Here is a 22,550-nt window from a genome sequence, read left to right as displayed (position 1 = left end):
AAAACAAATTTGTCTCTCGAGTCAAAAATAATTTTTATATTGCTATCATCATTAGCATGAAACAGCGGAAGTTTAATGTAAATCTGTGGACACTGTGTTTTGTGTCACACAAAAAGCACTTTTTAAACGATCAATATGGTTCTGAAACATTTCTTTGAAATAGTTAAGAATGAAACTTGGCTTTATCTAATCATGGCATTGTGACTGATGCTCTGAATGAAAAACCGTTTATAAACATGTACCTTTACACACCTGCATACAAGTACATGATGGTTATCCCTAAAACAGATGACTCTAAGCCATTTAGCCACTACAGGTGTGTATGTCATGGGTAAAAGGAAGTCCCAAATACATGGAATACAAGATGTACTTATCGTATTAGTAGGCCAGCCAAAGTGTAAAATTACACTTTGGACGGCATAGTTGGTTAATGGCTGGCATCCATGCTAGATGTATGGATCATGGGCTCGGGAAGACAATTAGGGTGGATGCCCAGCTTGATTTTGAATTTTAAGGTCATTTTGGGGTAAAAAGGTCAAAATAGGTCAAAAATCAATATTTTCAAAATTTGTGTCAAATTTGTTCACATTTGATAGATCTATCCATATATGTATTTTTAACTTTATGTTGATACTACAAACCTAGGTGATTAACGTATACACTTTGACCTTGTGCACAAATGTATAGCAAAACGAAGTGTAAAAGTGTGATTATCTTGAAAAGGGTACATTTTGAGTACACCAATTGTTTTTGCACTCCCCATCCAAATTGGTGCATATATTGGTTTCAAACAACTTTTTTTGAAAGGTAAATATACCCAGGCAGTTTTTGAGAAAAAAAATAATTCAAATACCACCTTCATGTGGGGTCTTAACGACTCATTTTTAGGTCAAAATTTCAAATTAGGCAAAAAATTTGCATTTTTGAAATTGTCACAAAATTTGAACCCAAGTGATGGATCTACCCATAAAATGTATTTGTAAGTTAATGTTGATATGCCAAACGAATGTAATTGACGAATAAACTTTGACCTTGTACACAAACGTATAGCAAAGCAAAACGTAAAAGTGTGATTATCTTGAAAAGTGTACATTTTTAGTATACCAGCTTTTTATGCACCCAATGGTGCATTTATATGTTTCAAACAATGTTTTTTAAAGGTTAATGTACCCAGGCAGTCTTTCGAGAAAAAAACATTTCTCAAATACCACCTTCGTGTAAGGTCATATTGAGGTCAAAAAGTGCCAAAAATGTCAAAATTTCATGTATTTTTATTTTTTTCGCCAAATTTTACCAGGCGGCAGATCTATTCATAAAAAATAGTTTCATCATCAAAATGACATGCCAAGTCTGTAAAATTATGAGTTAATCCTTTGACTTGTACACAAACTCATAGAAAAATTAAATCTTAAATTGCAATTTTCTCAAAAAGTGGGTATCTTGAGCATATTATTACAGTGTTTTTGCACTTTCTATCCCAGCAATGCATATAAACGTTTGAAAACAACTTTTTGATGAAAGGTCAATATACCAAGGCAGTTTTTAGTTTAAACTAAATTCATATTACACCTTCCTCATTGGTCAATTGAAACAAGAAATGCGTATGCTGATTCATGCAATTAGTTTGATATATAATAGTAGTTGTACAGTTTGATGTGCTCAAAAAATGCATGTTTGTATCAAAGTTATTTTAACACTCCCAATCTTTCCAAGATTTGCGCCATAATAAAACTACCTCAAATGAAGCATCTGAGGTAGGGGTAGTTTTGCAGGTAACCCCACTCTTTCTTTTAAGCTCATGTGTGTCTGTGTCAGTGTGAGAGATGAGACGTCCATGTATTCCTTGTTTATACTGTGTTAAGTTTCAGTGCATCTCTTGTTGGCGGTAACATCTCCAGACACTTCTTCGCCTTATTTACCAAAGAGTTGGAGCCTGACAAGGTTGATAATTTTATACCAAGGTGCACAAGTGTTACCAAACTGCTCAATGAAAACAAGTTCTCCATTACGGCCGATTCCCTTGACACATATTAACTTTGCTTTTCGGAGACTTTCTTTTCCAAATGGTCACGTAGGAGAGGCTGTGTCGCATCATGTGAGAGCATGTAAGCTGCCTTACAGGTTGGCAAGTCTCTCAGTTACTGCAAGTAGTGGGTAATTAATGTGCATTTCTTTCCAAGTTTCTGACGCTTTTGAACACACAAAAGTGACATAAAGGAACCCCCGCCTGTACTATTCCTCATCTTTCCAGTAGACCCTTGCCCTTTCTACAAAAACGTCTGACAAGAACTTGAGATTAGGTTTGTTCAATAGCCCATACATGACGTGTAGGAGAGGAACCCCGGTCTATCGATGAACTTTCGAATTGGCTTTTTCTTTCCCAGTCTCTTTGACTGTGTCAATGCCTTGGTGGAGCCCTCTCCAATCTTGCGATCAAGACCAGGTTGTAGGTTCCAGTGGCAGCATTGAGCAATTGTTGCAGTAACTTTCTGTCCGTTTTGATAGGCTTTTGTACCGTACATAATTCGGTTGGTTGAAACATTTGCATTGTACAGATCAGAGAAAGTTTTTGCGTAATGTTTCCTTCAGGTCGTCACTAAAACCATCAGTTTCTTGAAGCAGACGGTGCTTCCAGATGGTTATTATATACTGCGTTCCATGATCTGGAGTTGTTAGAAGATCACTTTACCACATCAACTGGTGCAATGTCTTTTTGTTGTCAAAGATACCAGTGGTATCTCTCTCACAATATCAGAGTCTGTGTCATCGTCTTCGCAAAGGTTTGGTTTAGTCGGAATACATCAAATCTTACGGTTTGTTATGAAAGCTTCTAAATATCATCAGCATCTCTGTCTTCATGAGGAGTTTCATATCTGCCAGATGAACACATCCCTATCGATCAAAGTTACTGTGGTCGTAGATGATGGGGACGGCAGCATTGCGGAAAAAGCTCCCAGATTGGTGATCAATTATCTGTCTTTCCGAGTCCTGGATCTCAATCTCCACCATCACAATGTAATGAGACCACAGTTGGGAGTTTGGATTTCTAGAGTGCTTGTTGAATTTGTTTAAGCAGACTTAGTCCTCCCTTGAAAAAGATTTAAATCTCAAACTTTGGACTTGCCCGTTTAAGTTCATTTCTTCCTGAGGTGTGTAGTGGCCGGGCAACTGTGATGATGGAAAGTTTCTGACCTGTGTTATGTCCACAAACTGATTGATTAAAGTGATGAGATTGTCATTGCTGTCTGCTAGTGCCTGAAGAGTAGTGAGAATTCTTTCTTCAAAGAAACTTGGCATAAAAGTATGTCAAGCTGTAGTGGTTTCGGTGTGCCTGGTTACATGTAGCTCTGGAGTTTGCTTTGAATAATGGCACTCCTTATAAGAAAGTATACAATGTATCACTGCACGATACCCCCTACCCCCATCGTAGCTACAATGTATAGGCCTACCTAAGAAAAAAACAACAACTAACTGCAAAAAGAATGTTCAACTTAATTCACTAATAAAAGTTGAGTATTTAACTGCGTACATGTACTTGGAAAGATTGGGAGTGTTAAAATAACTTTGATACAAACACGCATTTTTTGAGCACGTCAAACTACAGGTATACAACTACTATATCAAACTAAATGCATGAATCAGCATGCGCATTTCTTGTTTCAATTTACCAATGAGGAAGGTGTAATATGAATTTAGTTTAAACTAAAAATTGCCTTGGTATATTGACCTTTCACAAAAAAGTTGTTTTCAAACATTTATATGCGTTGCTGGGATAGAAAGCGCAAAAACACTGTTACATGCTCAAGATACGCACTTTTTGAGAAAATTGCAATTTACATGTAAGATTTTATTTTCCTATGAGTTTGTGTACAAGACAAAGGATTAACTCATAATTTCACAGACTTGGCATGTCATTTTGATGATGAAACTATTTTTGTATATAGATCTGCCGCCTGGGGTAAAATTTGGCGAAAAAAATAAAAATACATTAAATTTTGACATTTTTTTGGCACTTTTTGACCTCAATAATACCTTACACGAGGGTGGTATTTGAGAATGTTTTTTCTCGAAAGACTGCCTGGGTACATTAACCTTTAAAAAACATTGTTCGAAACATATAAATGCACCATTGAGTGCAAAAAACGCTGGTATACTAAAAATGTACACTTTTCAAGATGATCACACTTTTACGTTTTGCTTTGCTATACGTTTGTGTACAAGGTCAAAGTTTATTTGTCAATTACATACGTTTGGCATATCAACATTAACTTACAAATACATTTTATGGGTAGATCCATCACTTGGGTTCAAATTTTGTGAAAATTTAAAAAATGCAAATTTTTTGCCTAATTTGAAATTTTGACCTTAAAATGAGTCGATAAGACCCCACATAAAGGTGGTATTTGAATTATTTTTTTTTCTCAAAAACTGCCTGGGTATATTTACCTTTCAAAAAAAGTTGTTTGAAACCAATATATGCACCAATGGGGATGGGGAGTGCAAAAACAATTGGTGTACTCAAAATGTACCCTTTTCAAGATAATCACAATTTTACACTTCGTTTTGCTATACATTTGTGCACAAGGTCAAAGTTTATACGTTAATCACCTAGGTTTGTAGTATCAACATAAAGTTAAAAATACATTTTATGGATAGATCTATCAAATGTGAATACCTTTGACGTAAATTTTGAAAATATTGATTTTTGACCTTTTTTGACCTTTTTACCCCAAAATGACCTTAAAATTCAAAATCAAGTTGGGCATCCACCCTAATCGTCTTCCCGAGCCCATGATCCATACATCTAGCATGGATGCCAGCCATTAACAAACTATGCCGTGGTTTTTTTTTCTAGAGCACTTTTTAAAGTTTGGCTGGTCTACTATATTGTGTACATGTATGAATGAGGTAAGTGCATTGGTGATATTACACTGTTTCATTCTATCTGGGCCAATTTCATAGAGCTCCAAAAAATTTGCTGAAGCATGAAAATAGCTCGCTTATTGTACACATGTTTCTGGCCAAAATTTCATGCCATATACAATGCTTATGACTAGTATTCAGCTGTTGTTTACTTAGCATAACAATGGAGTGGAGTCTTGGCCGGTAATCTGATTTTACTAGGCAATGAATTTTTTGCTTAAGCGAAAATTTTTGCTTAAGCAGCTCTATGAAATTGGGCCCAGGTCACATGTATTCTATCCCAAGTCCATGGTGTGTCATTACTGACATATGGTCTACTGTATTCACATGTTGACTTACACAGATTGCTCTTATTACATTTATTTGTCTTTCATTTCAGTAATGATGTGTACATTGTGTGGGAGCTTGTCATTCAACTTCCCTAGTGTACTTGTCTTGTTAGTGGTTGTCATGGCAATCACCATCAGCTTGTACTTTTATGCCATCTTATCTGGATTCAGTGCCAAGTGGTTATGGAAACCCAAGATGATCATATACGACATGCCTGTAGATAAGAATGATTGAGGAAAACACTTCTATAAGATTATGGGATGGAATTACCAAAATTGCTGTTGTTTTCTTTTGCCACTGTTTTATTTTAAATATGTTTGATGTGTTTATCTAAGTGAGGGGCAAGCTTGTGCTTTTTAAGTTTACAATCCCTTTATTGTTGCAGTTATTTTGTGGTTGAACTGTGTGAGTTTGTTGGACTCTGCTTCTGTTAATATTCTCCTGCAACGTTTGCTGTTATACATGTATGTGTACGTGAAAGAGTTTTTTTGAAAACCTTTACAAAACTGGATGGCCTTAAACTACAGGTAATATTTTACATACTACCCGTTCTCAACATACATGTACGGCTAATAAATGAAATTACAATCTCGCAGCCAACTTTCTCTTTTCAAATTTTAGACAAAAAAGTACGTTTAACAGAACAATAGGTAGGCCCCTATTGACTGTCATTGGGTCTCTGGGCACCTATTCTTGGAAACTAATGCTTGGATTGTTTTCAGAGATGTGATGCATGATTTGACAATAACAATCAGTTCTGGCTCTTATCACATGTCAATATTGTAAATATGGATTGAAACTGAATTGAACCTTGAAATTTATCAGACAATTGAACCTCAATAGTTACAGTGTTCTTCAGTGTATAGGGTATTGAAATCAACATTTTTAAACGCCAATTATTTTGAATGGCCTATTAAATTGTTGTTTTAAATTTGAAATACAAAAATAAACTGCCATTATGGATCAAAACATATTAGGTAACTTTGCATTGAATTGTCTGTATATAAATCATACAAACATGTGTATAAAGCTATTTTTCTAGATTGTAGGCTGGACTTGAAACCATACATGTGAAAGTCCATTGCCATGGTGCTTACTTGTCATTCAATTGTTGTTGATATCACTAGTTTTTATGTTCAGCAAATATACTGCATTGTAGTTGATTTTTTATATGCCTTTTGACCGTTTAAGTTACCATTTGGAGTATTATTTTGAAAGATAAGCTGTTCTTCAGTTAAATGTACATAAGCACATTATCATCTAGAATTAAGGCAAACAAAACCAACACGTTTTTATACCTCATGTTGCAGTTGAAGTACTCATAATTGAACTCAGAGATGTTGAGATGTTACTGGTACTGGGTACTCAACTGATGGACTTGGTACTCAGACATCGGAGTACTTGGTACACACTAGTGTTGTACTCAGCCCAGTACTTGATACTCGACTTAATAACGGAGTACTTGGTACTCAGACATTAGTGATGTACACGTACTCGATGGCCTCTCAATCAAGTACACACTACATGTACACGGCCCAGTACTTGATACTAAACTTGATATCGGAGTACTTGTTACTCAGACATTAGTGGTACTCGATTGCCTCTCAATCAAGTACACACTACATGTACATGTACACGGCCCAGTACTTGATACTAGACTTGATATCGGAGTACTTGGTACTCAGACATTAGTGGTACTCGATTGCCTCTCAATCAAGTACTACACACTACATGTACTCGGCCCAGTACTTGATACTAGACTGAAATGTACTTGACTACAACTCTGCCAAAAATTTATAGTACCGTAGACTCTTCATTGTGCCATGCAAGCACATTGGATGCATGCATAGACTCTTCATTGGGCCATATGCGAACATATTTTATGCATGCGTAGACTCTTTCTTCATTGGGCTACATGTATATGCGAGCGCATTGGATGCATGCGTAGACTCTTCATTGGGACATGCGAGTATATTGGATGCACGCGTAGACTCTTCATTGGGCCATATGCAAGCACATTGGATGCATGCGTAGACTCTTCATTGGGCCATGCGAGTATATTGGATGCACGCGTAGACTCTTCATTGGGCCATATGCAAGCACATTGGATGCATGCGTAGACTCTTCATTGGGCCATGCGAGTATATTGGATGCATGCATTGTTTGAAATTACACAGCACAGACCAAGATTGCACAAATAATAAATGGTCGGATACATGTACATGTACATCATAAATGCATAAACAAGTCCTTTGTGTTAGATACACAATTCTGTGACAATACATGTAGCATTTTCAACATAGTTACTGTATGTACACATATTTTTAAGTAAATTTCGCATTTTGACTGAATTTAAAACAACTACATGTACATTTCTGTTAACTGGTCGAAGTAAGTTTTGTTTGTAATATGGTACATGTATGATATTGCAACTTTGATTTCTTGGTTTTGTAAGTTTAATGTGATTAGATAATTTAATGTTCAGCATTATACATTTGTACTGTCAGTCACACACTGTAAGAACGACACATCCAAGCCCCACTTCTGCACTTGTTAAGATCAATACCAGGGTGTCAACTTGTCTGGAACATTTGACCACTAGTTAATCTCCTGGGGGACTGTTACACAATACAGTTCATGTTATATCACATGGCAGCCGATATTATTGTTATGACCACCTCAAATGTGAAAGTTGTGCTCGTTTTATGCCGTCTAGGTTTTATTTGAAAGAAATTTGGGATGCAGTTTGGTTTTCAGTTTTGTAACATTGTATAAGCATAAAGCGTTAACATTTTTCAGTAAAATTGTCAAAAGTTCACTGGTTTGGAAAAAAACTACCAGGTTATAAATACTGTGTCCAAAGAATTGACCGACTTGCCAGTTGTGGTGAGGGGATCTTGTATGTACATTGTGGCAAATACAAGTACATGTTCAGATAATTGTTGGGACATTTCTTCCGAATTTACTTGAAGGTTCCATCGCAATTTAAATGAAAGTATGGAGGATGAAAAGTGGCCATTTGCTTTTCTGTTATCAGAAAAGCAGATAAACAGGTTTTATGTTTTTTTGATATGAATTTTCTCCTTTTCTACTTTTCTGCTACCTGAAAAGCAGATTGAACGTTTTATGAAAATGCATTTTCTACTTTTCTACTTTTCTGTTACCAGAAAAGCATGTTTTACTTTTAATCCTCATGCTGGCGGACGAAAAGTGGCCATTTGTATTGCCACCTGAAAAGCAAATTTTACCCTGGCGAACGAAAAGTGGCCATCTCCTTTTCTCCTTTCAGATACCAGAAAATCAAATTTTCCATATGTGGCCGAAAAGTGGCCATTTGCTTTTTTTGTGTTCAAAGGACGGCTTGTGAACGTGAACCATAAAATGCCCACAATGCACAATCGCCGAACTGTGTTTGTGTTTGGAAACCAATCACATACGTCAGTGAAGACCTCGCAGGCGGCGCGGCATCTCAAAGGATATATGCCAGTTGAGGTTTCACTGCTACCATCTAATAGGATTCTCTCATTACGCAAGATACACGGTCAGTTTCCCTTGTGGTTCACATTTGGACGTGTTCAATAACCCAAACCCTTCACGGGCAGTTCTTTGAAAGCAACAAGCTTTCTGCTTTTCAGGTAGCAGAAAAGTAGAGAAGGAGAAATATTGAAATATAAAAAAACATAAAATCTGCTTTTCGGCAATTCAGAAAACAGATGTCCACTTTTCGTCCTCCATATGAAAGAGATGTTAAGTCCAGTAACAAGGTCTTTGTATCTGAGATCCATTATGTCAACAATGTGTGCCTTTTTTGCAGTCTAACTTTATTTGCACCTCACATGAAATACATTTAGACAGAAGTAGATATGTAAATAGTGTACATGTATGTATGTAACAGGAAGTATTATGTGTATTTTAAATGAACAAAGGTGCATTTTTTAAATTGAAATGCTGACGTAAGGAACAGTACTACTTAAGGGAGTAAAATGATGCCCTTAAAGGTGAAGTGGATTACGATGGTTCAGTGCAATAAGCTACTCCCTGGATTTGGTCATGTTGGTATGCAAGGCCCAACCACGTCAAATAACACCACTGGCTAACAAGTAACTCAAGTTCAATTCACTTCATAAATTTATTGTCAGACATTTATAAAACATTACAAGTATTTGAATGCAGCTCAGGGCAACATTCTAGTTATCATAATACTATGTATGTCAATTGTACAGTTATGCTACAATGTCCATTTACAATGTATTATTTGCAGCAATTCTGCTGACATTAAACTAGAGTAAACAACTTGCCTTAATACAATGTAAAGTCATCTATTATTTGACTGCACTTGACACACTTTGTGGACATCCCTATTGTACATAATAACAACATCACATCCAAACACATGAAGTTACTGTTGATTGCATATCATTTTTGTTGTTGAGTAACATTAGAGCCCTAGTTATGTTACCTTCAAACAAACTTTATTCTATGATTCTGATTGGTCAACTCAAGATTCTGATTGGAATATTGATAAATGCTAGCATGTGTGCGTCCCATGTCCAATGCAGCTGAAGATGGGGGAGCACTCTAAAGGACTTTTTTTACACTATCACCATCTTGGTCATGTTCCCCGTTTCCATAACAGTAATGAATGCTAACATTCTTTGCGTAACCATGGCATCAGACTATTACTTCGTCCAGCCTCAGTTTGGTTGCAATGAGTTGGAATGGAGTAAAATCAAGATGGCCACACCGTGATCAAGGTCTATGGTCTGATTCCACTGGTGCAATAGGAATCTGATATGATAATGTGATAACTTAACTGACGGCACACACAGAGCAACAGCATTTAATTGGTGGAATCAAAAACAAAAACCTGGAATCTCAAATCAGGGCCTTGCTTGTGAATTGGGTTTTTTTCTGATTGTGTAGGTTTCCATAATTGAGGTGTTTTCCTTCAACATCTGAAACTGACATTTAACCTGAGACTTAACAAAAAGGATGGCACATTAAGAAAATTATAATAAATTTAAAATACCACATGTGTTTGTGGAAAAATTAAGCTGTTGCATTGCATAATGTTAAAGAAATTTGTATTAATGATTGCAATTTTTGGATGACCAGAAACAAGTTTATGTGGCGTAACACTCATTGATAATTTTATTTTTTAACGGCTACACTAGTAGATGAATGGACCAGAAAATTTCTGACGGCTGTTTTTGTAACACAAGTTATCTTACTCCTATCTTTTTGTATCTAACATGTTCGGGGAAGGTATGTACATGTACATGTGCGAAACTAATTTGTTTAAAAAAATGATTTTTTAATATTCACAGGCAGAGTATTGTCATATATTATTTAAAACAGGTGCTAGCAATTTATTAACAGTTTGGTCAATTTCTGTCGAAAAAGGGTGCTACAAGGGGTGCTGCACAACAGTGTGGCACAATTGTTTGATGATGTTAACCCGAGAACGGCGGAGGGCCTTACCATTTCATAGCTGGAGGGGTGTTTAATGATTTCTTTCAACACAACACCCCTCAAGCTATGAAATGGTACAGCCCTCCGCCACCCTCGGGTAAACAACTCCTTATAAGGGAATGCTGTGTGCGTCGCGTATATCGCGTGATGTGGCACAACTGTTTCAGCCGTTGCTCTCGACCAATAGGAATGAAAAAACTGTCTTATAAGAACAGGTGCAAGGTCGCGTGTCACGCCCATGAATTAACACTTTTTACCGGTCATAAACAAAGGTTTATACACACCCACGTGACGCGCTCTCCACCAATAGGATAAGCGAAACTGTCTGAGGTATTTATGAATGTGTGTTTATGTTTGTTGTGTTGTCATTTAGCCTCAGGAAGACTCTGCTACATGTGCTAGGGTTGGACCCTCCAAACATGAAGGTCAATAAACACCTCTGGCATGATGTTGTGCTTGGAATCTCGGTTGCGACCGTTAAATGATGATGAAACGTCAGGCCACTAACTATTTTTTGCATTTATACTATTTAGGATCCTTTTGGTTGGTAAGCAGTTTGCAACAGCTAATTTTATTTTCTCAGGTATGTTTGAGATTAGCATACATGATTACTGAACACACGGCACATTTTAAACTGTAGTATTATTTCTACTAGTTCGCCTCCGAGGTATTCTGTTGTTACCTTCAATGACTGGCCCTCGACTTCTTCCACTAGGAGCTGAATTGGTCTTGATGGCCGGAAAACGAACTTGCTCAAATCCTATTCAAACAAAAGGGGAGAATTGTACATGTTAAGACTGGGTTGCTCTAAAAATCAAAGAAGTGGTGGCAGACTTTCAAAAATGGATTTCGTTTAAACTTTGCACAAGTGAAGGCTATCAACCAAAATGTAAAAATAAAGCAAAAGTTTTGCATTTACACCTTCGTTGCCATGGCAACGGTCAAAAGTAGAAAATTACCATATTTCACATAATTTAGCTCTTTTCATGAGTAAAAATTACCCAAAGTTGAGGGCTCCACTGTGTAAAAACCAAATAGTGGACCTACCTCTCAGCTGGATATGATAAATATGCATCCTTAATCTTTCCAAAAATGCGTTTGACAAAAGTACAGTTAATTGTGAATGGAAGATTACATTATTTCAAAAAGGGGTGTTTTGAGGAAAAGTCAATTTGGGAAATACAGGGGGTTGCTAAAATTGTCAGAAGTCCCAAAGTGGCATATTTAGGAAAGTTTTGCTTCCAGGCATGCCTGATAAGATACTGGTCTGTAAGAATTTAAAAAAAAAAATTGGTATTTGTTGTGGTGGGGAGCAGTGCTGCAATAAACTTCGTCCTTTTTTTGAAAAAAATGTGTTTATTTTCAAATTGTATAACAAAAAAATATGAATTTTTGTTTTAATGGATTTTGTTTACTCTTTGCACATGATAATTCCTTCAACCAAAGTGTAAAAAGAAAGCATAGTTTTTGCATTGCACTTTGGTTGCCATGACAACGGTTAAAAATAAGAAATTTGCCATATTTCACCTAATTTAGCTCTTTTCTGAAAATTACCCAAAGTTGAAGGCTTCACTGTTAAAGATCAAATATATTACCTGCCTTTCAACTGAATATAGTAAATATACACCCTTGGTCTTTCCAAAAGTGCACCTGACACAGGTACAGTCAATTGTGAATGGAATATTCCACTATTTCCAAAAAGGGGTGTTTTGAACAAAGGTCAATAATTGTGGAAATAGAGGGGGTTGCTAAGTTTGTCAGAAGTCCGAAAGTAGCATATTTAGGAAAGTTCGGCTACCAGGCTTGAAAGATAAGATACTGGTCTGTAGGAATTTCAAAAAAATGTTTTGGTATTTGTTGAACTGGTGAGCAGTGTTGTCAGAAGCTTCATGCTTTTTGGCGATTGTATAGATTTAAAGTTATAAAATAATGCTCTTTTTATGACTTTCTACATGCTTAACAATGATGAAGACTGACAAAATATCAGGACAAAATATAATAAAGCATCTTATGACAACATAACTCCCAGTTGTATAAACAGGCATCACATAATTAAAAAAGCAAGTTTTGTATTTTTTGAACTGTGGAGCAGTGTTGCCAGAAACTTCATGCCTTTAACAAAAAAAGGGTGTGTTTTGCAAATTTCATAATCACATGAAAAAATAATGCTCTCTAATTACTTTTTACACGCTGAACAATGATGTTGATTGAAAAAAAACAGGCACACAATAGAGCAAAGCAACTTACAAGTATAAAAATATAACTCTCAATTGTATAAACATGCATCACAAAGAGATTCTTTGGTATGTTTGTGGTCATTTACGTTTGGCTATAGCAGCTATACAATCTTAAACAAAATGTTCAATTTTCTTGACAAAATGGACGTTCACAGCTCTTCGTTTGAACATCAAAAATATCTAACACGTCCTTAACACTGCACAGAGGCATCACATAATCAGTGACTGCGTGTACAATTAATGGTTACGTAAATCAATTAATTTCCAAGTTCCCTAATGGAACATAGCCGGATAACACTATTACCAGCCGAATTAGCTTGGGGTGAGTCTTCGAACTATACATTGTATACAGTTATATTTTTTATACTTGTAAGCTGCTTTGCTTTTTTTTTTTTTTTCAATCAACATCATTGTTCAGCATGTAAGAAATGCCAATAAAGATAATTAATCTGTTCTGTTTTTTTTTTCTTCAAATTTTACCATGTTGAGGCAGTGTCACTACATGATACAGTTGCCTATTTGTGCTCCCCAGACATGAAAACACAAATAATCGCCCAATCACATCCGAAATGGCAAATATTCCCTAAAGGTGACTGAAGACAGCACAAACTTTCCTACTAGTAATGATGTGCAATGCAATGATGTGCAAACTCACGACTTGATCCGTACATGTACTTTGCAATTGTGTTTACTCTACGCATTACAGGCAAAGTCTGCCTCGATTGACGTCACGAACAGCGCCCTCTTGGGTCGGGGTCTACTCTTAAATTTGTAAATAACATAAGAACTGATTTTTTAAAACCTTAGTTAACTGTTTATTCACATTCCACTCATCAAAACACATATATTAGTGATGAAAGCTTTATTTTGAAAAAATACCACTTCCAGGTGACTTTAATGTTATTTATTCAATCTAAAGAAAACAAGTTAAAAATGCATTTTTTTTTTAGGCAGTACTGTTACAACAGGATACAATTGCCCAAGTTTTTCTCAAATGTTTTTCTCAAAATGGAAGGACCAATGTTGGCCCGAAATACAACCGAAAGGAAAACATTCTGAGACCCCTGGCAAATTGTAATTTTGAGGGCCAAAAATAGGGTAAAAATGTTGATTTTGCAAATTTCTAAAAACATGCGCTAATGATGTTCTAAAAATAGCATTAGGGTAAAAGTTAAAGCAATAATTTTTTTGTCTCAAGTTAAGCATAGGACGACTCAATGTTTTGATGTGAAAGGTTTTATGAAACGAAGAATGCACATTGGCTGGGTGGAGTTGCAAATGTATGCTAAAATACAGTTTTTTAGACCCCAAATTTGGCAAAAAATAGCCAAAACACAAATGAGCTGTTACCATGGCAACGGGCTATACAGTGATTTCAAAAGTTTAGTTTGTTTGAATGCACCTCAAGTCCCTTCCACCCATAAGGTTTAAAAAAAAAAAAAAAAAATCCTAATATTTTTACCCAATAATAATGTATAATTTTTTGCCATTTGTTGCGTTTTTGCCCTGACAAAGTGCTAACTTTCCTGCAAAACTGTGTTCGCGCACTTAAAATACCAAAACATTTTATTGCATTTTTATCTTCCAACTTTTAAAGTGTCATAATCAACAAAGTGCCACTTTCGGACTTATGGCCCCATTCGATACCCCTATTTTTCGCTATAAGAAAATATGACAAAAACACCCCTATTTGAAATAGTGGTTTGATCCAAAGTTGATCGCACACTTAATTTTTAAAAACATTTTCTAAAAAGAGTAAACATGGTTGTGCAACATGTGTGAAAGAAAAACTTCAACGTTTTCCCCTTTAGACGTACCAGTGCTTTCAATTTACCTATATTTTAACTCTTAAAAAAGGTAAACACTTGGAAAATTTGCTGAAAAACTTATTTTGGCCGTAACCATGGCAACCAATGTCTGATATAACTTATTTTTCGATTTTTCTGTATTGTGTACCCATACCTACTCATACATGGAGTTTTGCCAAAATCCATTTTTTGAAGTCTGCCAACATTTTAAAAATATCTTTGATTTTTACAGCAACCCAGTCTTAAACCTTAATGCAAATATGACATTTGGAATCGATAAACCATTTAACCAATTTTACCCATATCAATCTATCAATCATTGACTGGTCGTAATCATGGTAGGGGTGAACTAATCTGCAGTTGTGGATATATTCAGAACTTTGTATCGCCAAACTGAATCACTTTTAACTGAAAAGGATTATTATATTCTAATTTTAAAATATCTTTCTAATCATATGCATTCTATAACAAACGGTTACAAATGCTTCTCAAAGACCAACTCAACCGATCCAAGGCAACGTGTTCTTTTAAATAAATGTTGTCAGATATCTAACTAGCGTCTGTGCAAATGCTTAAAGGCACATGCAGTCTTTTGAATAATTACCGGTAACTTTACATAGGTTTATGTAAGCTATTCTTCAAGCCAACACAGTTATTTCTTCAAATAAATTACAACATACATGTACATATAGGCAACGGAAAATACCAGAAGCCGGAACACCCTTCAATCATGCTGCCTATCCCGGTAGCAATCTCTTCACTTCCAATGCAGCAAGTGGAATTGTTAATCACATCTTATCTTCAGTGTAAACAAACCAAAAACAAGCGAGGCCAGACGGCGCAATTTCATAATTGTTCGTACCATGGAGGTTTTTTCTATTTCTACCTCCATGTTCGGACTAACAACAAGAGTGAAGGATCAAGCCAAAAAAATGGGATATATGCAACCCTGAATAACTGTCGGTCTTTGGTGCACTGTTTTTAAGCTTCTTCTTGCACACGGGCAACACTTGATGTATCGTGTATCGATATTGAATTTTCAATGATATCGGTTATTGAAAAAAACTATGACGCCAACAGACATTAATACTACTAGCTGGTGTTGCAGACAGCTAACAAAAAATAGACCATAGTGAAACGCAAGTCTGCACATTTCATCACAGTCATTGCATCGCAATGACAGGGTCTTAATGGTGTTAATATTAAACAATTTGCTAATTATTGTTATTCTTAAACACCAAACAACACTATTTGATTGAATATGGACAATTCAAAGCCAAGTTTCAACAGTCCACTCTTGTCAATAATACTGTATGTAATTACCTTGTTGTGATGATAGAGAGTGACTCCTTGGCCTGTGTGGTATACTGCTGATGCTACTAGCTCCATCAACTGATTGTAACTCCAATAAAGGACTTCCCTAATCAAGATATAGGATTATAAATCTCATCAATTCTCAATCAATCATATCTATAAAGCAGAGCTCTGGCATTTAAAACAAACACTTTTTCCAGTCTTACAGTCTGATAATCATTCAGATACATTGTTCGTGGGCTTATTTGTCAAAACTTGATCAGTTGGTTTTGAATTTGAGAAATGTCCCTTATGCATAATTATGACTGCTATTCAGCAACTCTCCCCAAACATCTGCCAAAACCATGCTGTAGTTAAATAATTTCAGTTTTCTTAATGTTCAAGCAGTTGTTTGACCTTTAATGAGTGTAATTACACAACTTTACGTTACAAAATCTGTAGCATTTCAGACAAAACACTTTTATGTTAAAGTTTTATGACTTTAAACTTGGGGGAACAATTCATGTCAATAATGTAATGTAGATACAAAACTTTAACGTTTCATGGCTTAAAACTTGGGGGAAAACTGATGTCAATGATAACAACAAAAGTGTGTACAACTCTGATTTGCCAAAAAGTATGATTTTTAGAAGAATTGGCTGTTCATTGCCAAAAAGTAATGTTTTTTTAAAGAATTGGCTGTTCATGGAGACAGTGACAACATACGTAAAGTGGCTTCCCTACCTTGACTAATTCAACACACACGTAAATACAATGGATTGAAACATACCATAAGTTGAACCCTGCCTTGTAATACATCAGGACTCATTACAGGTAGGTTTGGTTCACTGTTGCTTTGTCTTCCATTCTCAATGTTTATTCCAGCAGTTGTATGAACCCATCTGCAATATACAGTAAGTAAAGCATTGTAACTCTTACATTATTGGGACCTACTGCCCATCTCAGCAAAGTATATGCAGCCAAACCATTTGCACAATACCAATACAGCTGTTCCTTCCCCTACCCCATTCACACACGCATCCACGCCCACAACCTCACGGATCCAGTCTATTGTTGTTCGCCTATTCATTTGCACTTCATATACTTCATTTGTAATCCATATAATTGGGACAATGCAACCCTTCTTAAACAAGAAATCAATAGAAAGACTAGTCCACGCACATGTATATGTCAAGCATTGATTTTTGTAATGGCATATTTAATATTGTATGGACTTCTGATGTTTGAACTAACAAGCTTCCAAAGAACCCAAAGCTTTGAATTGGTGATATGTACTCATAAGCGTGACCACATTTCTCCTATTTTGCATGATTTACATTGGTTTCCGATAAAATACTGTATACAGTATTATACTTTCATTAACATTCTTATGTTTGCAAGGTTTGAGCCCTACATATCTCCCAGACCTCAACTAAAAATATCATCTCCACTCAAAATCTGGGTCTCTCTTAGTTTGTCCCTCGACTTTCACTCAATTTTATGGGGCAAGAGGTTTTGCAGCAGCAGCAGAATTATGGAATAGTCTTCCAGACAACATAAAAAAGCGAATTCACTTCAGACAAAGCTAAAAACACATTAATTTTTGCAATAGACATCAGCATTTCTTTCTATAAGAACTACATCTTTCTTTGTGTAATATACTTCTTGTCTCTATTGTCTAACTTTAAATTCTCAATGCTGACTAATTGTTGTACTCACTCAAAGGTTCTTGCATGCTTGTGTTCTTTGTCTTGTGTCTCTTCTGTAGTAATACGTCTGAGTTCATGGTCCCGAGCTAGAAAGTAAATTAGATTGATTGACTTTATTTACTGGAAATATGACACTCGATCACTGCACATTGAAATGAGCTAACTCTGATTAGGAGCCAATAATAGCATTACAAATACAAAAACAACACGCTAACGTACATAAGATTCAGTTATACTGGAAAATCTAATGGTCTTTACAATGTAGATCTGTCTTCTAAAAACTACTAAAGATTATGAATAGTTTAGAATATATACCCAAGTGAGGAATGGTGATGGAGACAGACTTGTCAGCCAAGTTTCCACTTGCAAGAGATGAAGAAACAGTCCAGATTTCACCTTGTGGTTATAATCACTCAGTGAAATCTGGTTTATCCATTTCAAGAGATTAAGAAACAGTCCAGATTTGACTTTGTGATTATAATCACTCAGTGAAATCTGGTAAACCATTGCAAGAGATGAAGGAACAGTCCAGATTTCACCTTTTGATTATAATCACTCAGTGAAATCTGGTTTATCCATTTCAAGAGATTAAGAAACAGTCCAGATTTCACTTTGTGATTATAATCACTCAGTGAAATCTGGTAAACCATTGCAAGAGATGAAGAAACAGTCCAGATTTCACTTTGTGAATATCATCACTCATTGAAATCTGGTAAACCATTGCAAGAGATGAAGAAACAGTCCAGATTTCACCTTGTGAATATATTCACTCAGTGAAATCTGGTTTATCCATAGCAAGAGATGAAGGAACAGTCCAGATTTCACCTTTTGATTATAATCACTCAGTGAAATCTGGTTTATCCATTGCAAGAGACTAAGAAACAGTCCAGATTTCACCTTGTGATTATAATCACTCAGTGAAATCTGGTTTATCCATAGCAAGAGATGAAGGAACAGTCCAGATTTCACCTTGTGATTATAATCACTCAGTGAAATCTGGTTTATTCATTACAAGAGATGAAGAAACAGTCCAGATTTCACCTTGTGATTATAATAACTCAGTGAAATCTGGTTTATTCATTACAAGAGATGAAGAAACAGTCCAGATTTCACCTTGTGATTATAATAACTCAGTGAAATCTGGTTTATTCATTACAAGAGATGAAGAAACAGTCCAGATTTCACCTTGTGATTATGATCACCCAGTGAAATCTGGTAAACCATTGCAAGAGATGAAGGAACAGTCCAGATTTCACCTTGTGATTATAATCACCCAGTGAAATCTGGTTTATCCTTTTCAAGAGATTAAGAAACAGTCCAGATTTGACCTTGTGAATATATTCACTCAGTGAGATCTGGCTCATCTATTGCATGAGATGAAGAAACAGTACATATTTCAATTTGTGATCATAATCACTCAGTGAAATCTGGTTTATCCATTGCAAGAGATGAAGAAACAGTCCAGATTTCACCTTGTGATTATAATCACTCAGTGAAATCTGGTTTATCCATTGCAAGAGATGAAGGAACAGTCCAGATTTCACCTTTTGATTATAATCACTCAGTGAAATCTGGTTTATCCATTGCAAGAGATGAAGAAACAGTCCAGATTTCACCTTGTGAATATATTCACTCAGTGAGATCTGGCTCATCTATTGCATGAGATGAAGAAACAGTACATATTTCACTTTGTGATCATAATCACTCAGTGAAATCTGGTTTATCCATTGCAAGAGATGAAGAAACAGTCCAGATTTCACCTTGTGATTATAATCACCCAGTGAAATCTGGTTTATCCTTTTCAAGAGATTAAGAAACAGTCCAGATTTGACCTTGTGAATATATTCACTCAGTGAGATCTGGCTCATCTATTGCATGAGATGAAGAAACAGTACATATTTCACTTTGTGATCATAATCACTCAGTGAAATCTGGTTTATCCATTGCAAGAGATGAAGAAACAGTCCAGATTTCACTTTGTGATTATAATCACTCAGTGAAATCTGGTAAACCATTGCAAGAGATGAAGAAACAGTCCAGATTTCACCTTGTGATTATAATCACTCAGTGAAATCTGGTTTATTCATTACAAGAGATGAAGAAACAGTCCAGATTTCACCTTGTGATTATAATAACTCAGTGAAATCTGGTTTATTCATTACAAGAGATGAAGAAACAGTCCAGATTTCACCTTGTGATTATAATAACTCAGTGAAATCTGGTTTATTCATTACAAGAGATGAAGAAACAGTCCAGATTTCACCTTGTGAATATATTCACTCAGTGAAATCTGGTTTATCCATTGCATGAGATGAAGAAACAGTCCATATTTCACCTTGTGATTTCATAGTGCACCATTGATGCATCCAATTTTAATATACTATCGGTCATGACATTTACCATCTTACATGCACATCAATAACATACAATCAGACAGAACCCAATACATCATTACACTTTATTTTGGGTGTGTAGATGCTCGATGCAATGATTAATTTTACCTTGAAAGAACTCTTGTCTTTCAGTCCTCTTCTTGGGAGGCACTACAACTCTTGACGACTCTTGTCCTTTTTTCATTATTTGATATCTTTCCAAAGGATCTAGAAGGAGACACACATTTTAATTTAGAACGATAAAAGTACGAAACAAATTGCAGCGATGCAAGAAGGTACTGAATTTCCAGCGGATAAGACGCTTGACGGACAGATACAATACCCCAAATTACAAAAAAAATACTTGATGTCCAGCGTACATGTACAAGGAGCCCTGCCGAACAAGACGTAAAATGTCAACAAAAGTGGGCTTTTTATTTCTGTAGTAGAACCGCATTCACTGCTTGTACATCAACACATACGGGGGTCACTGTGATGATATAAGAACACAATTACCTAAAAGGATTCTAATTTTGGTATCACGATGATAGATTTTTAAAGATATAGAAGAGTTTGCAGTAACACCATGTAATAACAATCTCTAAATGAGTTGGGGTGGTTCTGAAAAGAACCGTTGGGTTAACTCGACGTTTCGATCAGTATGCACAAAGGCGGGAAATGTAGGCGGGAAGTGAACTCGATGAAGCGTGGTGAAACCTGTTGTGGAGCCTTGGAGGTTGTGTGGGGGGTGTGTGCTCACTGAACCGTGTCAGTAGGAACAAGCACAGGGGACAGTGAGGGTGTGGGGCCTAGGTGACTGAGGGTATAGATGACCCGAAGCAGTCTAATGTTGGGGCCTAGGGGGTGACCGTGGATGTGGATATAGAAGATCCATTGGTCGGGAGAAGGGGGAGCCAGATGTCGCTGATGTGGAAGCCGATGTCTTGGGGTACGGTGTCATGCTTGTGGATCTCGATGTCCTCTCTAATGCGTCTAGGGTGCCACGCCTGGATGGGAGCGATGATTTCAGCAGCATCCCAGTTCACTCGGTAGTTAGCGATGTGGGAATGCTTGACGATGGCGGATTTATCGAAGTCCCCCCTCCTTCCGTGTGCTCGGTGTTCCTTAAGATTTTTAAAGGTTTTTATTGTCACACTACACTGTATGAGCGTGCAGACACAAGCGTTTTCCCACTGTTTCCCAATAAATGGACTGTAAGCTACAAGAACCAGCGAACGCTAAAGGGCACTTTGTGCAATCTTTGAAGACGGTATTTTTCTCTAAGATTGCGCAAGCATTTTGGAATTCAAACAATTCTTTAGAAATGTACAGAGTATGTAAAATGTGCAACTTAGTAAAAACCTAGCATCTGTCATCTATTCAGGCTGAAGTCATTCTCTCCCTCTGCTGAGGCTTCATTTTACTCGCTCTCGCCACAGAATAGTTTTGCTTCATTGCTTTCGTTAGGGGGGTCCATACTCGACAAGCTTTGCTCTATATGGGCCCCCTCCAACTCCATCACCTTGTGCTCTGTTTTGGTTTTTGCTTTGTTTTCCGTAATTTATATTTTGCCTTTGCTTGTAAATGTTGTATTATAGTATTACTTCATGTATTATCATTATTCCATTTGCTTGTATTACTTAATTCTTTATTCACTCCTAATTGTTTTGTTTATTTGTTTGGATTTGGAAATAAAGTGAATTGACTGAACTGAATATAGAGCGCTCCAACCATCACCTCTAAATGATAGTTTCACTTTTAATGCATTAAATAATTATGCATATACAAAGATATGTGGCCAGCTAATGTAGTAATTGTATTCTGTATCAATATGAAACTATGTTAGTTGGAATAGAAACATCTTTTTTCTGATTTGTACTAACCTTTTGTTTTTTTTCTATGACTTTTAGCTCCTTTAGTCAGTTTCTTGGCTCGTTTCATCATTAATTCTGCTGTAGTAGAATCTTTAAAACCCCTAGAAATTCAGGTATCAAAGTTGATTAACATTACAGACAATACATCTAATATTAAATATTAAACAAATATAACATGGTTTTAGGGTGACTAGTCGATACTAGCTTCCCGATGTATTGGAAGTTGTATTGGAAGTTGACATTGACAAAAGCCGACAGAACTAGTTTGCCAACTTCCAATACCGAGGGGAGCTCATATCGTCTAGTCAACAAAATGAACCATGTTATAGATGTTAAATTTGCATCGGGATAAAGAATATTAATTTTGGTTTTTACCCGTACACCGATGTGTGTTAGCACTGTATACTCAGTACTTTCCCGAGTCCTGTGAAAAAATATCACAGGCATATTACTCGGGTGGGATTCGAACCCACGACCCTTGCAATTCTAGAGCAGTGTCTTACCAACTAGACTACCGAGGTTGCCCGGCAGC

At 36.3% G+C, this 22,550-nt stretch overlaps 2 protein-coding genes across 7 annotated transcripts in view; one reads left to right on the top strand and one right to left on the bottom strand.

The window, feature by feature from the left end:
- Window positions 1–5,487, top strand: part of LOC139944889 (tumor protein p53-inducible protein 11-like) — a 45,402-nt gene extending 39,915 nt beyond the window's left edge. For all 4 annotated transcript variants that reach the window (XM_071942044.1, XM_071942047.1, XM_071942045.1 and 1 more), the window contains one exon: window positions 5,303–5,487. In XM_071942044.1, coding sequence (XP_071798145.1) covers window positions 5,303–5,487 — 185 coding nt within the window. The remainder of the gene's footprint in view (window positions 1–5,302) is intronic.
- LOC139944888 (uncharacterized) overlaps window positions 1–22,550 on the bottom strand; it is a 90,818-nt gene that overhangs the window by 17,144 nt on the left and 51,124 nt on the right. For 2 of the 3 annotated variants that reach the window (XM_071942041.1, XM_071942043.1), the window contains exons 24-29: window positions 22,028–22,119; window positions 20,274–20,372; window positions 17,783–17,858; window positions 16,854–16,965; window positions 16,094–16,190; window positions 11,347–11,485 (exon numbers count right to left, since the gene is read on the bottom strand). In XM_071942041.1, coding sequence (XP_071798142.1) covers window positions 11,355–11,485; window positions 16,094–16,190; window positions 16,854–16,965; window positions 17,783–17,858; window positions 20,274–20,372; window positions 22,028–22,119 — 607 coding nt within the window. In that variant the 3' untranslated portion in view covers window positions 11,347–11,354. Of the gene's footprint in view, window positions 1–11,346; window positions 11,486–16,093; window positions 16,191–16,853; window positions 16,966–17,782; window positions 17,859–20,273; window positions 20,373–22,027; window positions 22,120–22,550 lie in introns of those variants that run through there. The other variant, XM_071942042.1, reaches the window with a different exon arrangement.

This window comes from Asterias amurensis, chromosome 12, assembly GCF_032118995.1.
Source record: "Asterias amurensis chromosome 12, ASM3211899v1".
Taxonomy (NCBI): domain Eukaryota; kingdom Metazoa; phylum Echinodermata; class Asteroidea; order Forcipulatida; family Asteriidae; genus Asterias; species Asterias amurensis.
The sequence above is the reverse complement of the archived record's forward strand: the minus strand, read 5'-3'. Positions and strand labels throughout refer to the sequence as shown.